Here is a 16,501-nt window from a genome sequence, read left to right on the forward strand (position 1 = left end):
GTCCCACCATGACTGAAAAGCTGCTGTCTGTAATCCATGAAAAATTATGGCAATCAGTGGTAGTCCCTCATGACTAGACAGACTAGTGATACACTTGCCCTAATGAAAGCAAGACGGACCACCACAGGCACTATAAACTAGTAATCCTTCCCTCAGTTCGTGGAAGTAGCCTGAAGAGCACACTTTTGTAATCCATTTTCCTACACCTGAAGGATGAAGGTAATTGAGAATAGTCAGCACAGACTTACCAAGGGCAAATTATGCTTGATGAACCTAAATGACATTTAAGGATGTGAAGGGATATTATAAGTGGCCACTGCCTCCAGCAGCTCTGGGGCCTGGAGGTTTCTCTTGCCCAGCCATAGGAGCCCAGCCTGGGGCATCTTGAGACCTGGAGGTGTCTGACTCAGGCCAATGGACCTTGTTGATGCTTTCCCATTTGCAGGTTTAACCAGTTGCACAGCTGAGCATGTATCCCAGAGAAACACACAGACACACACAAGGCACTGACAAGACTGGCTACAGACTGCCACAGACAAGGTGCTGCCTTCAACAGCACCTACCTACAGGACTCACATAAAACACAAGCACCGTCAGCCAAGTCCTCTCTTTGGCTGGCAGACACAAGAGGTCACTCATAGAATCATAGAATCATAGAATCATAGAATCATTGAGGTTGGAAAAGACCTCTAAGATCATCGAGTCCAACCGTCAACCCAACACCACCATGGCCGCTAAACCATGTCCCTAAGCGCCTCATCTACTCATCTTTTAAATACCTCCAGGGAGGGGGCCTCAACCCCTCCCCTGGGCAGCCTGTTCCAATGTTTCACCACTCTTTCAGTAAAGCCGTTTTTCCTCCCATCCAATCTAAACCTCCCCTGCCGCAACTTGAGGCCATTTCCTCTCGTCCTATTGCTTGTTACCTGGGAGAAGAGACCGACACCCACCTCGCTACAGCCTCCTTTCAGGTAGTTGTAGAGAGCGATGAGGTCTCCCCTCAGCCTCCTTTTCTCCAGGCTAAACAAGCCCAGTTCCCTCAGCCGCTCCTCACAAGACTTGTTCTCCAGTCCCCTCACCAGCCTCGTTGCCCTTCTCTGGACACGCTCCAGCACCTCAACGTCCTTCTTGTAGTGAGGGGCCCAAAACTGAACACAGTATTCGAGGTGCGGCCTCACCAGTGCCGAGTACAGGGGCATGATCACTTCCCTACTCCTGCTGGCCACACTATTTCTGATACAGGCCAGCATGCCATTGGCCTTCTTGGCCGCCTGGGCACATGCACGCATGCACACGAGACTATCTGGGTTCATGAGTGCATGTACATTCGCAGATCCCCTAAGCACCAACACGACCCCTTTGTCCGCCCGGCACCCCTGCCCGGATCCCAGGCCTTCTTACCTGCCCCATGGGTCCCCTGCTCACTGACTGGTCCCAGCTTGATGCTCACTAGCAAGCATGTAGCACTCGCGCTTATCCAGCATGGACCCTCCACCCACCTGACACCTTGTCCCAGATCCAGGACATCCTACCTACTGACGAGTCCAGCTGGAAGTGTGCTGGTGAATGACACATGCACACCCATTTTGGAGAAGATACAGACAGCTGCCGTTCACACCCCCCCCCAGCACCAGGCACATGGCCTGCTCTAGCGGCCAGCACTGAGTCCCTGACTTCACTAAAGCTCGTTCCTCCCAGTAGCTGGTTTTTGGGACAGAAATCATTCCTGCCCCAGTGAGGTGCAGCTGATACCCCCACTCACTCCAGTAGCTGATACCACAGGCCAGGGGCACCTACACCTCCAGTCTGACTCCAGTAGCTGACACTCAGCCCTCGAAGCCCTCACACACACAGGATAGAGAGTGAGATTGCACTGAGAGTTAAAAAAGGATTTAATAAGATAGGACAGATTGTGGTGATCAGATGCAGGGCTCAGCCAGATGAGCATACTGACCAGACACATTTTCCACACAGACATCACAACACTCGCAAAATGATGAAAATGCAGAAGAATAGCACAAAATAATTTGTGATTTGGAACAAAATACTTTGTTAAGACTTTAAATGCCCATATTAAAGAGAAAGAATACTCTGAAGTGTGTGATTTTATTGTAGGACTTAAGAACCTAGCATAAGAACTAACAGATGCTAATAGTAAGGGCTCTGTAATTTAGCAGATAAAAGCAGAACAAGAGCCAGTGACTGGAAGTTTAAAAATCAGAGTTAAAAAGTCTTACTTCTAAGTGAGTCAGAGTGATCAATGGAATCAAAGAAAGTGATAGTTTCCTTAAAACTTGATGTCTTCAAGAGCTGAATTTGTTTCCAGAAGACATTCTTTAGCCAAATCCAAATTAGTGATTGCAGTATCAAGAAAATGGTGTGAAATGCAATAAAAATTAACCAGATTAAGTCCACAAGCCTATTTTTCTTTACTCTCTCTGGATCTATACAGGAATGGTGGGAACAATGCAACATATAGGTAAAACATTTAAAATTAATAAGCACCAAGGCAATCTGGTATTGATTTCATAAATCATAGAATCATAGAATCATTAATGTTGGAAGAGACCTCTAATATCATTGAGTCCAACCGTCAACTCAACACCACCATGCCCACTAAACCATGTCCCTAAGTGCTGCATCTACATGTCTTTTAAATACTTCCAGGGATGGGGACTCAACCACTTCCCTGGGCAGCCTGTTCCAATGTTTAACCACTCGAGTGGTTAAAGAGTGATTCCTTTCTGTGCTACAGCACGACAAGTACTTCTGGCTTTAGGATTAGCATGATAGACCTGAGGCAATGATGTAGTGTGACACACAGGCTACACTGGATCAACTGGAAGAAAAAAAAGTATTTTCCCAGCCAATACTTATTTTATTTAGTGACAATGTTAAGTATTAATTGACAGAGTGTATTTTGGAAATGTTACTTATGATTTTAAAAAACATTGGCTAGGAAGATGTCATGTGGCTATATATCTCGGTATGATACATGGGAAAGAATATTAATTTATAGTTTTACCATTTAAAATATCTGAGATATTTTGAAACTTTTAATAGGGTAGGATTCTTGTTTTGCTTTTTCTTGTCTGGATTGATGCTGAAGAATCAATAACATGATCAAAAGCAGGATAATATTCTGCTATTGTTAATCACAGCATAAAATTTGTGTAACTTTACTTCTCTTAGTGGAGTTACACTGCAAACACATCAATATAAAAAAATCACTTTGCAACATTACCTAGCACCATATTTTATAGCTTACATATTTATTTATTCTTTCTCTAAGCTTTGCTCATGATTTGATAACTCCCCTTCATTTACTAAATTAATTTTAAAATATTTCAAATTGTAACTTTCCCTTTGCCTTCCCTATACCAAGGGAGTTCAGAACTGCCTACCACATTAATGACTATCTTGAAGAATGGTACAATAAAGTCAAAGCCTGATAAGCATCTTTCATGGTTTTTATTTCCCTGAATATACAGACATTTTATTTCTGCATCACATGCTGTGGATAGTAGATACAAGTCTATGAACAGGCATTGTTGGGATGTTTTCCATCCGCAGTTAGTATTCCAAGACCAAAAGGATATGCTAGATAATTTTATGTGATTTCCTAGACAATGTGGCAGATACTCATACATTCAGCCAAAAGAAAGAAACTCCAGCACCTTTTTTTTTTTCTTGTTATCCAACAGGTTGAATGGAAGTAAAAAAATCAGATTTTAGATTGCCTTCTTATGTTTAGTATGTTTCTTTGTTAGATTTAGTATGTTTCATTTTCAAAATAGGAGTTTCTATGATGAATATAGAAATATACCTGTTTAGGTAATTTAAGCATTCTCTATTTTAATTATCCTTTTTTTTTTTTTTTCCTTTGTGGACTGTTCTTTCAGAAACACTCCACCACATTATGTTATTTAGCATTCTCTATTTTATTTATTCTTTTTTTTTTTTTTTTTCCTTTGTGGACTTTTCTTTCAACACGAGGCAAACTCAGTTTAATTCCATTTTTTTTAAGGGCTTGCTGAAGCAATCTTATGACAGAGAGCAGCCATACCTAAAATAGCTATGGCAAAATCTGAACAACAACAAAAGAAGCCTGTAGTATCTGTCAGGTAGTAAGCCTGGTGACAATTTTACAGCTTAAAGTCTATGGCTTTTACAACTCCAACCTGGCAAACACTTTTTGAGTGGACCCTTTATAGAGACCACTCCAACATTAAACAATAATTCATTAGTACTCCTTTAAATTTTTATATGAATTTAGTAATGATATTATTAGCTTAATACAGCTATTACTTCATGAATCTTACCTAAATCCAAGATTTAGATTATGTGTAGCCACATTTCTGAATTCTGATATGCAGGAGAGCTAAAAATAGATTATCCTATTTGTTCACATTCTGTAGCTCTATACCAACTGCCAAAATTATCTTTAGCATCCACATCTGGGTACATTTAAGTCCTACTAGTATTTCTGATCTACATGCTTCAATAATCCTGTACATCAGCTACCAATTTTTCTTAATATTGCTGAAAGAAATGCATGATGGGTCCCTAGAAGTCACTAGATGGAAATCCTATTCTGTTAATAAACACCATCTGCTCCCTTATTTCCTGCCCCCCCCCCCCATTATGCGTAAAGCTGAGATCAGTGTTGAATTTTTAACATTGCTCTCAAACCCCTCTCAAAAGCATTTCAGCAGAATTGCTGAATTCCTATAGCACCACTCCAGTACAAACATGAAGACCTTTTCATTATTTATACAGTGTCTACACATGAAGACCTTTTCTTTATTTATACAGTGTCTAGTAATTCAGTTTTATAATTCAGCTTTAAAAAGATGTGTAGCAGTACAAAACAGATAAAATTATATTTCATAACACTATTATAATTAATTGCAATTAATCTCTAGGACATTCAGAGTTTTCACTATAAGAATAATCTATATATTAAGTGCTTTTTTTCTTCCCCATGATCAAATAGCACAAAAATATCTATCATATTTACCTTGAATAAAGATTGCCATAAATTCTAGCAGGAAATTTGTTAATGAAGTAAATGATTTTAACAATGCCAGCTACCTGTTTAATAGCTGTAAATAACCCAGTAAGAACAAAAGGAAGCACTGTTCAAAGCAGGACTAGGTTCACTGAAGCCCCTTGCTATCTGGGCAAAGCTGCTATGTTGCTTTCTTTCTCAGCAGCTGTATTTCCCCTCTCATGCTCTCAATGAATAAAGTTGCTTATGTATCTCAGGACAACAGGAAATGGAAAAGTGCATCAAATTCTTCTACTCCAAAACTAAAATAATCTTATCAGAAATAAAATAAAAAGGACACAGCTACATTGTGATTTGGCCTAAATTATGAAAGAGGGGATTAAGTATAGCATTTCTCCTCCATACATTAATACCCATACATGTTACACAGACCCTGAAAGCTATGGGAAAAAAAAAAAAAGAAAAGATGCCAGAAACCTCTCCAGAAAAACACAGGCATGGAATCAGCAGACTTGTAACTTCCTCATTTCTCACTCCAGCCAGCAAAGCTGTGTTGCTAGACAGTGATGAAATGATAAATTGCTGCTGGTAATTACTGTAGCTCAAGTTTTTTTCTTAAAATCCCTCCTTAATTTTCAATGCATCTCACCATTTTCTGTTGTCACTGTAAGAGAAGTTTTTTCTTTTGAGTAATCTGTTTCAGTTTTCTCTCATGAAATCTTTTTTGTCCAGGGGTATTATGCTATATAGAGACGTGAATTTCTCAGATGTGTTCTTTCCCAAATAATAGAGAAACTGAACATAAAGAAGTACATGCACAACAGTACCAAGGCTAACCCAAATATGCCACTTGACATTGAGGAAACAAAGAAGGTGAGGAGGAGAGAAAGAAAGAGAGAAGGAGAGAAGGAGAGAAGGATGGAGGGACAGAGGGTTCAGACTGAGGCTTATTATATTGATGCTAGGAGGCCAGAGTGGGTATTTCTGTGGTCTATTGTGTACTTAGTTTGACTGGATGCAATTGCAGGGGCTTACATATGATGGCCCATCATAGTAGTTCTATCAATGATATAATTTTATATCTTTTCATACACACTTTTATTCTTGGGAGACCAGAAAATTAATATGTTCCTCTATGTTAAGGAAAGAAAGTCCACAGTTGATTCATAGTTCCCACAGATTCTGCCAGGTACTCTGGAGTTTCTTGTCAACTTTTAGCTCAACTGCAAATATGTCAAGGAGGATGAGAGGTCAGAATAAAAGATGTTGGTGGGCTTTATTTATTTCGGGGTTTGCTGTTTGTTTTTTTGTTTGTTTGTTTTTGTTTTTGTTTTTTTTTTTAAAGACAGTGAACAGTAATGTGTCTCATATAACCATCTGTCTATGTCCTTTATTTCCAAACATTTCAAAGGAAAGTATTTGAAATGATCACTGATTATGAAAGGTATGTTCCTTCTTTTTCAAATCACACCTGGATCTAATCCCTTCAGATACGTCTCTACTGCTCATCCTGCCCTCTCCTGTTATCTCTGTCTATCATTTTGCTTTATTGCAATGATAGGTTGCTAATAATTTCTATTTTAGGTTTCAAATTACAAATCCACAATGAAGCACTTAAGTATGTGGTCTGATATTTAGAGGTACTAAGTATGCAGATGTTTCATCAGGAAGCTAAAAAGGAGCTACTGGGCAATCAAAATCTTTGAAAATTGGATACTAGGTAGAACCAGATCTGAAAATGTTGATTGCAGGGTTATACACATTCACAAAGACTACAAGAACAGAAATGGAGATTGCCCTGATGTGATTATCATTTAAGTACATCTGTTCTCTCACGTCAAGGAATGATGCATGAAATGAATGTAATGTAATGAGTTTTCATTTCTTTGCTAGCTGGGTATAAAGACAGGTAGCTTTATAGGAAGTCAGAAAAACAGGAATTGAAAGAAAAAATTCTCACTGAATGAAGCTGCCTTGATGCAGCTCTTAAAAAAGTAGATCTGGCCATGGGAAAGGAGATTCCAGCGAAGTAAAACTCTAGGGCCTAGCCTAACTTCTTTCAATATTTCTGATTTCACAAAATAAAGCCTCAGATTCAAAAAAAGATGAGTATCAAATTCAAGGTAGCAAGTTTATGTTTTGTTCTAAAATGCTGATTTCTGTGGTTGAAGGTAGAATTTTCCCACACTTGTCAGTGATTTGGGAGCTTGAGTTCTATTAATCAGCATGTTATTTTAGCCTAGAAAGGAACTATGTGAGGAGTCAGTCATACGTGCAAACTGAACTCTATTGGTGATCTTCCATTTTATGTTTAATCATTCTCTATCATAGCTGAAATGCATTGTACACCATCTGTTAGCATTAGTAGTGCAAAACCTTTTGGCAAACAATGTATAAGGACAGCAGCTGATACGATATATAGTGATTTTGAATTTCCCAATTTATGGCACCAAATCAATGATAAAAAATGCTACATATTTTCATAATATGCATAAGAGAAGTATATACTATATTTTGCATAGTTAAAAATCCATAGGAATTGCATAGTACATTTCTATATAATCTTTTTGTAATAACGCTGCTGCTGAACAAAGGTACTGAACACTTGAAAAATTAACAGACTACAGAGTAGCTATAATGTAGCCAAAAAAAATTGTTATACTTAGCTTGAATTAACAGACTACAAAGTAGCTATGATCCAGCCAAAACCAGTTACACATAGCTTGAATTTCTATTTTGTAAATTACCTCTTGCTTGTGTGCAAGCCAGAAAAAAGAGGTGTGTAATTGCTTCATTTATTTTCTATAATAACTCAAGGGACAAGAAGGGCCTGAAAATTCTTTTATGTTTTTCATTACATATCTTTACATAAGTACATATAGGAGGGAATTTCTATATGAAGTAGCATTCTAATGCATCATACCTGAAGGTAAATTATGTCAATGGCTGAATACATTTTACTACAGAGTGATTCTGGGCTGTATTTCTATAGCAGCCCTTCATTGCATTATCAGTTTTCAGATATTTTCCTAGCTGTCAAAGTGTTACTCAGCTAGTTACTTTCTCAGAGAATAGATTCTGTTACAGGTGGGACCGAGCAGGGTACAACAATGGCCTCAGAGTTTCTCCAGGCAGTTTACTATAGCTCCTGGCTTGCTGACAGAGACACTTAATGGAAGCAGAAAGATCAAGTGTCTTTACATCAATTTAAGAAAGGGGAAAAAACACACACACACACACAAAAAAAACCCAAACAAACAAAAAAAGAGGAAAACAATAGTTTCTATTTATATCCTATAAATACGTGTTAGAGTTCATAGTCCCAGTGCCAAGAAATTGATTAAAAAAATGGATGGATGATATATTCCAACTCTTCAAGCATGGCTAAAGTGAGCTTGATTATAAACAAGATCCTTCCTGGAACATACATACAATACTATGAACTTCCGGACTTCAGGAATACACATGCCAGCTCATTTACTTCAGTGTCTGTGTGAAAACTGTAGGCAATTGTGAAAACTGCAATAGGGAAGTAGCTTTCTGTCAGTTCAGAGAACTGAGTCAGCATTTCTCCTATGCAAAAGTATGAAAAGGAATCCGTCCATAAAACTTGCAGATATAAATTCAACTATAGTGAAATTCAAGAGTAACTAATAATGTCTTGGCAGAATTTGAACAAGCGTACTTTAGAAGGACCAGAAAGATTATGATTAAGTTTTTCAGAATTTAAAGAATTTGGCATTATTAAAGTAAAGGTCATAAAACATTTGTGTCTGGATGGTACTGTAGACAGTAGAGTTTTAAATATTTTGGTTTCAGATGTGAGTCTATGCATCTGAATGACTGCATGAAAAGCAAACATTTTAACTTGGATAAGGTTATATTTGTACACATTTTTGTAGGACATTTAGTTTTATTATGTATAGAGATCAGGGGAAAAAAATCCAGAATCTTTTGTTAAAAATGTCTTACCTTCATAGTAAACTTTAAACCCGTGAGCACTAACTGCAAAGTCACTTGTCAAGCGCAGTGAAAATACAGATTTTGTACTTGTCACAGGTGGAGGAAGATGAAATCCTGTTAACCTAAGAAACAAAAAGCACAACTCACAGTTAATGATCTGAAAAATAAAACTGTGTGTGACAGGTTGCTGTTCCAAACAATATTTCATCACGGAAAGGTCAACTGACTTAAAAGTATATAGTTTATATTACTTGAGAAAATTGTTTTTATATGATAGTTTAAGGAATCAATATAAAATTTTAACAGCTTTCATGGACACTGAACCAGGTAAGGTACATCAGTTTGAGGAAACTCTACTTAATAGAGATGATAGTAGATAGAGAAACTGGACTTTAAAAATGGTCCAGATTATCAGTAGATGAAAAAAAGCCCCACAAACCACCAGCCAATTTACACTCTTTAGGGTTATGTTCAAACATCTATTGCATTATATATTTTACACAGACTTCTTTGAAACTTTGTAGTGGATGAATTTTCTACAGCAATATGATGAAAGAAAGGGGACCATGATTCACTTTAATGAGGGAATTTAAGATTATTTAAACTATGTACTTTAGCCTCAGAGAAGATATTTCTGCTTTCAACTCAAAGAGGAAATCCAAAGAGCATCATTGTGAAATCATACATCCATAAAGAAAGCTCTCTTGCAAGGAATTACAGGGTTGTGAGGTTGTTTTGTTTGGCTGGTTGGTTGGTTTTGTTTTGTTTTATTAAACCCACTATGTTTGAGACACAGATGAAAGGACAATTTTTGTGTATTCATAGCACTGTTGATATGCTCTACTGATACTCAGCTCTACATATTGTTTTCAGTTGACGTACATATGGTAACACTTACCTTCTCTATTCTAGGAGAATAACCTCATCAGGGTTCATACCAGACCAACAAAACCCATAGTACTTACCTGTCAAAAATATGTAAAGAACAAGCTGAATAATTTAGCTGTGTATACTCACCAGTGAAATCTAGACATACCTTTGGAGCCCAGTTAGCCATGAGTGGCAAATTGTGTAGCAGATTAGGATGATTTATTTTATTAATGATTAACATGAAATTGTTTTCATGTGTTTGTAGCCAAGCCCTATCTTTACTTATTACTTTGAATTTAGAATTCTAGAAAAATTTAGGTCAGAAGGGACCTGTGGAGGTCAGATAGTCCAACCTCTTGCTCAAAGTAGTCTTAACATGAGAGTTAGTCCAGGTTGCTCAAGATTTACCTTTTCCCTTTCCATTCTTAGAATAAATTCACCATTTCTTTTTTTTTTTTTTTAATACATACATTCATGACCATGTTTTGATTTGTTATATGTGAAATATAGAATTTAGTGTACACACAAACAACCTCCAAAACTCTTCACTACTTTGTTAAACACCTACTGTAAAACAGCTATGTATTCAATAAGACTCACAGAGACATTTGTTTGCAATACATTTTTATAGGATTCCAGAACACCCAATTCATAAGTTAGTCTTGTGGACAGTTACAAAAAAGATGTAAACACTGATATTTTTTACTGGAAGAAAAGGTATGTGTTTTTAATTTTGCTTGATATAAGTACTGCAAACACCAATGGTTTTTAAAGTTGCTTTAATGCATTTTCTGCTGCTTGTACTGAAATTCAGTCTCAGTCTTGTTCTGAAATGAACTGTAAGTTATGTCTTGCCATTAGCAGTATTTGTAGTCTCACCAGAAGGAAGGACAGAGCGTGATGAGAAGCCCAGAATTCAAAAGGTCAGGAAATTATTTCCTGAAAAATTATTGTAATTGGAAACTTAGCATTTATTTTAATGTTTTATTTATTGTTAATGTTAAGATACCTTTAGATGAGTTCTATATAGTGTACCAGTAATTTACCATGTGACTCATTTGCTGTGGGGATCATAACAAGTTTTATATTGTTCTCTGATGACTATCTACTTGGTGTTCTTAACAGACACCCTAAATTAATGGGTGTTATATTGTTGTTTATGCTTGAGCAATCTTTGGCAAAAAAACCAAAAACAAAAACAAAAAAACAACACAATAGTCTGTCTCTTTTTTTTCCAGGGAATATTCATTCATTACCCTATGCCCTTACTGAAACCATTGTTAAAGACATTGCAATAGTCAATGTATGCTATTGGTTACAATCATGACAGGTATGAAAGCCGAATGATAAAATAATATTACTCACAGCATAATGACCAGAAAATTGAAAAACATGAACAAAAGTAACAATGACAGTTGAAGAAGTGTATATACAGTTCTATATATATGCAGCGTCATCAGTGTGTGTATCCAGAAACATATTCTTTGTTTTGTCATTGGCATCTTCATGAATAATGTCATCAAAACAAGACTAGATTAAAGAATTTATATTAATATGCAAAGATGGAGAATTATTTACAGAATATTTAGGATTTAGGAAATAAATTCTTTTATTTGATTATGAGAATATATTTTTATTCTAACAATAAAAGAAATTAATAAAATGCTTCCCTCTTCCAAATAGGCATATGCATAATTCTTTGACAAGTCAATATCAGTGCAATTTTCCCATAGCTTATTTATAAAACAATAAATACATTAATTCATTGGTAAGTATCACCACTTGAAAGTAAGCTGACCTACCATAAAACTAAGCCAATAATTTGAATAAAACTTTAATTTGCAGCACACAGCAGGTCTAGCTGGTATCTATTTAGCTACTCAATGATTTGAGGGAATTGTGGTTATAAACTCATATCCAGCAGAGAAGAAATACACATTTATCCCAAATTATTTAATTTTATGACTGGTACATATGCACAGCTTAGGTGGGTAGGGGATTTTTAAAACGAACATATATGTTACTAGCGTGGCAAGCATTACAGCTCCTCATGCAAAACAGATCATTATTAGAGCCATTTGATACCATTTAGCTTTCAGGGGTGTGCCTTTTGTCACCATCATTATGCTGCATTTACTCAGAAAGGTTCAGCTTGTTTCTTTAATTATGTTGCTACACTTAATTTTATATGAAAAAATGCAGAGGTTTTATTTGTGGTTTAGTGGATGCAAAATTATTTAAAATTTTTAACAAGTAAAAACACAACAACGTGTGAATATCACTTGGTAAAATACTATAATTTATCAAAAGGGAATGTAATATAATTTGCTCAGACAACTGAAGTAACCTAATACTTGAGTATTATTCATTGGGTACTACAGGACATTGATCTTAGAACTTAAGTCTCATTTGTGTGTAAAACTCTACAAAAAGTTGTAAATGTTAGCTAGAATAGTTTTCTTTGCCATTTAAAATGAAACATAGCAAGTACATAATAACTGCAAGAGAGAGATGTCAGGTAAGCAGCAAAACGCCTGTAAAATAATCTATGTGCATAGGTCTGATTGTCACTTATTCAGGCCAGTCACAACTAAATGGCTAACTTAAAGAGAGTACCCTGGCAAAAGCAAAACTTATAGGTGGGACGCTTATGCAAAACAAGTAGTCATCTCCTTAAGCTGGTATCATCTGCATATTAAACAAATTTAAAATTCAAATTTCCTGTAGTAACTGAGATTTTTTTTTTCCCTACAGCAATTTTCTCTCTTACATTCCATTTGCATATTTCATTCCATTTGCATCAACTTTTTTCAAATTTAAAATACCTAATGGAGTGATTCAGGTGTCTTGTTACTGCTATTTTAGACACCGTGAGGTATTTGAGACATCAGCACGGAGCTGGTAGATATGACATTGGACCAACATGAGACCCATGGTCTTCTGGAGAGCTGGAGGCTGGGCAGGATCCCTTAGGGATTCTAGATGTGCCTACATGTTATGTTAGGCACTTCAATCACCCCTTTATAGTCTACCACTTTGGCAGAAGAAATGTATACTAAGACAGGTGGTCGTCTTTTTTTTTTTGTTGTTGTTGTGGGATTTTCATTCACCCAGTCCTTATCCTCTTTCCATTTTTGGTTTTGGAATTGGCTCATTTAGTGTTCCATGAAATACATAGAGATCCCATAAGCAACTGATACTGGCTCCTGTGGTGAGAAACCATGGGAAACAAAAGACAATATCTACAGAAGTCTGAGAAGGAAATATACTTATTTCTGTCTCCACTCTTAAAAAAAATGAATTGCAACTTTCTACTGGAATATTTGATTGAGGTGCTGCAGTTCAGCTACAGAATGCTCTCCAACATACAACAGTGATACAAATTTGTAAATTAATACACTGCATATTAATGCGTATGTTTGCTTTGTTCTTGCTGGTGTCTTAGCAAGCTTGTCAGGTACCTTTTGTCAGGTACCACAGGAAATAGACACATTATGTGTCCGCCTAGTAGACTTTGAAGTTGTGAATGTGAAGTATGAAATTAGTTGGGTGGATATCCAAAGACAACAGATAATTCTGGTAGTGCAGGAAAAGGTTGAGAGATATTTTTATTCATTCAGCTCCTCTACATCAGAAAGATCAGATGTTCTTCCTGAAAAACTTCTTGTCTATAGAAATTCTGAAACTCCAGTAGTAAATTAAAAATGTCAGGTGGAAACATAATATGTATTTAGAATTTAGATATTATTTGCTTGCAAAGTTACGGTGTTTTGTAAAGTAGTTTCAGTAACATGAATATGGCAATGTTTTTATAATCACCTCACTGTATAAGAATGAATGGAGAACAGAAACACTTGGTAACTGGGAGCCAGAGAAAAGGGCATATGAGATATGGTTAAAGATATGTGTATAAATAACCCCAAGTAGACCCAAGACTGAGGAGAAGAAAATCTCCATCATCACCATCATACTCCTTGGCAAAGAGTTCATCCTGCAGGTTGTTTACCACAACTACCCCCTGGTGCCACCTTTATCCTCCTGAGGAAAACCAAAGCTGTTGAGGATCCAGAGGGACATCAGAAGGGTGAGAACACCACCAGAGAAAAGAGGTAGATTCTAGGAAGTTTCTGTACAATTTTAACTGTATTATCAATAAAATTTTTCTGTAATAATTAGTTACTTGGAGTATGAGTGTTAGTAATATTGTAAGTGGATTAGTAATAAAAACTGTTATATTCACTGTTATATTTTTATTTGTTAAGACTTCTTGGCAAAATAAGACAGATTTTATTTCAGTCCTCAGATCTAAATACTCAGGATGCAAGCGCAGAAAATTTCCCGATGTACAAATGAAATGACTAAAGGTTGTCTGTTTCCAGCTGAGACTAGTTTTGAAGGAATCTGTGTCATATGTGGGGAAGTTCTCTGACTCCATCCTTATACTTTTTTTCAGTAATGGAAAAGGTCAAATGCAGTCTGCAACAAAACATTGTCTTATGTCTGCAGGAATTTCTAAACATTCTGTCACCATTAATTAAAATATAATAAATAAATTCTAAGAAATGTTGATTATGTTTGAATCTATATGAAAATCTGTAGTAATATTTTTTGGTTTTATAAGGGACTGAAAATTACATAATTATTTTCTTTCAAATACACCATTTACAGGGTGTGTCACTGTGTCTCTTCTTTCTATGAGTTACTATGTTTCGGCACATGCTGTAGATTCACAAAAAAAATGTGCATACAATAATAAACAGTTGAATCTCTGTCTGTTTTCCTTTTTCTTAAGTGAATTTTAAAAGACACTTCAAGACTAGTTATAATCTCTCTCACTCTCTCTTTTTTAGTCATCTATATCATCATTTAGTAATGACAAATCATCCTAGATTTATGGTTTCTAAGCTTTTAAGGGTTCTGACTGGAAATTTCTGAAGTTTTATCAATCATTTCTGCTTCTACTGTGATCCTTGGGATAAACCTTTAATCATATATCAAGTGAACTTTTAGCTGCATGCTGGACTTTAAACTCACAAGCCCTTAAGGAAAGACAAGCTCCCAACTGCAGGATTAAATTAGAGCAATCTTTTCATAAGTGCAAAGTTAAAATGATGGAAAGCAGGCTTGATTCATCATACAAAAGTACTCCTAGATAAATTGTTTACTTGAGATTGTAGTGTGATAAATGACAGCATTTCCTCATTGCCTGTGTATCTTTGATAGTTGCTGTCTGACAAAACATTGATTATTCTTTTAAATATGTAATTTTTAAAAAATGTATTTTAAAGGCTTCTTTTTTTTTTTTTCCCCAGGTTCACAAAATTCTAGCTTTTCTACAGTCTGTTACTAATATTTCCAAAGAATACAGTTAATCTGGAATATTTCAGTTTGGGTTGGGTAGAATACAAGGAGATTCACGAAAAGATCCTTTAAGTGAATAGTAGTCTTTCGCTTGATCTCAATAAACTTTGGATTAGCTCATAGGAATTTTACAACAGGAAGAATTCTAGGCTAATTTGAAAGGTGTAAGAAATGCTTGTCCCTAATTTATATAAAATAATGCAGAAACATAAAACATGTCAATGGGTCAACTTATTATAACTTTGTCTGTAAAATTAGAAAGAGTATCAAAATCCATCCATTCTTTTAGTTTGATCTCCAAAGAACTGTTTTCCCTTAATGTCAAAAAGAGAAGATGGATTCTGAAAAAGAATAGGCATAATAAGCAAAATGCCAAGTATAAAATAAAAGTAGGTAAAATGAATTTTTTGTACTTTCACTGAGAATCTTCCCCACAGATAAAGCCAAACTTTCTGAAGACAACAGAAATGTTATTCCATATTTAGCTGTTTTCAGGAAATTGAAATATCTGATATATTCAAAGCAAAAGAGAAGATGGATTCTGAAAAAGAATAGGCATAATAAGCAAAATGCCAAGTATAAAATAAAAGTAGGTAAAATGAATTTTTTGTACTTTCACTGAGAATCTTCCCCACAGATAAAGCCAAACTTTCTGAAGACAACAGAAATGTTATTCCATATTTAGCTGTTTTCAGGAAATTGAAATATCTGATATATTCAAAGCACAGATACAATATTTCTAATTATAGCTTTTGCTTTTATAATATTAATGCAACTTTTCTTTTTCTTCCGCTATGAAATTTTGGTCCTGATGATACATATACAACTTGATAATCTTCAAAGAATATTATTCTTCAAATCCATAGTACGTAAACAAATGAAACTGCATAACCAGTGGATTTCTCCCATTAAACTAAATACAAACCTTCTACCAATGGTGTTATTTGCTGCTATGTCCAGTAACTTATTACATACTGTTTATGCAGACACTACCATTTAATGCTTACCAAATAAATATAACTTAAACTTAGTAAGGTACTGCTGGGGCTTGGCCTTGTTGGACTACATGCTGATGAATTCATTATTAGCTGGTGGAGTCCTGTCTGTGTGTTTGTGCATTCACATACACTTCTATTCATTTTCTAAGTAGCAGATGATTAGATTTAACATCTGACTAGCCTAATGTTACACTGATTCAATTTCAAATTTAGTGAAATCAGGTCTTTTGCCTGCCAAATTCTTGTTTAACATTTTCCCACTAGCTCTGATTATTGGAAGGGAAGGGGGGGGGGGGGA

The 16,501-nt window shown here is 35.8% G+C and overlaps 1 protein-coding gene across 1 annotated transcript in view; it reads right to left on the reverse strand.

Annotated features, from left to right (window-relative positions):
* CSMD3 (CUB and Sushi multiple domains 3) overlaps positions 1–16,501 on the reverse strand; it is an 838,052-nt gene that overhangs the window by 704,428 nt on the left and 117,123 nt on the right. The window contains exon 3 of the mRNA XM_009277245.2: positions 8,984–9,096. Coding sequence (XP_009275520.1) covers positions 8,984–9,096 — 113 coding nt within the window. The remainder of the gene's footprint in view (positions 1–8,983; positions 9,097–16,501) is intronic.

This window comes from Aptenodytes forsteri, unplaced genomic scaffold, assembly GCF_000699145.1.
Source record: "Aptenodytes forsteri isolate BGI_AS27 unplaced genomic scaffold, ASM69914v1 Scaffold49, whole genome shotgun sequence".
Classification (NCBI taxonomy): Eukaryota; Metazoa; Chordata; class Aves; order Sphenisciformes; family Spheniscidae; genus Aptenodytes; species Aptenodytes forsteri.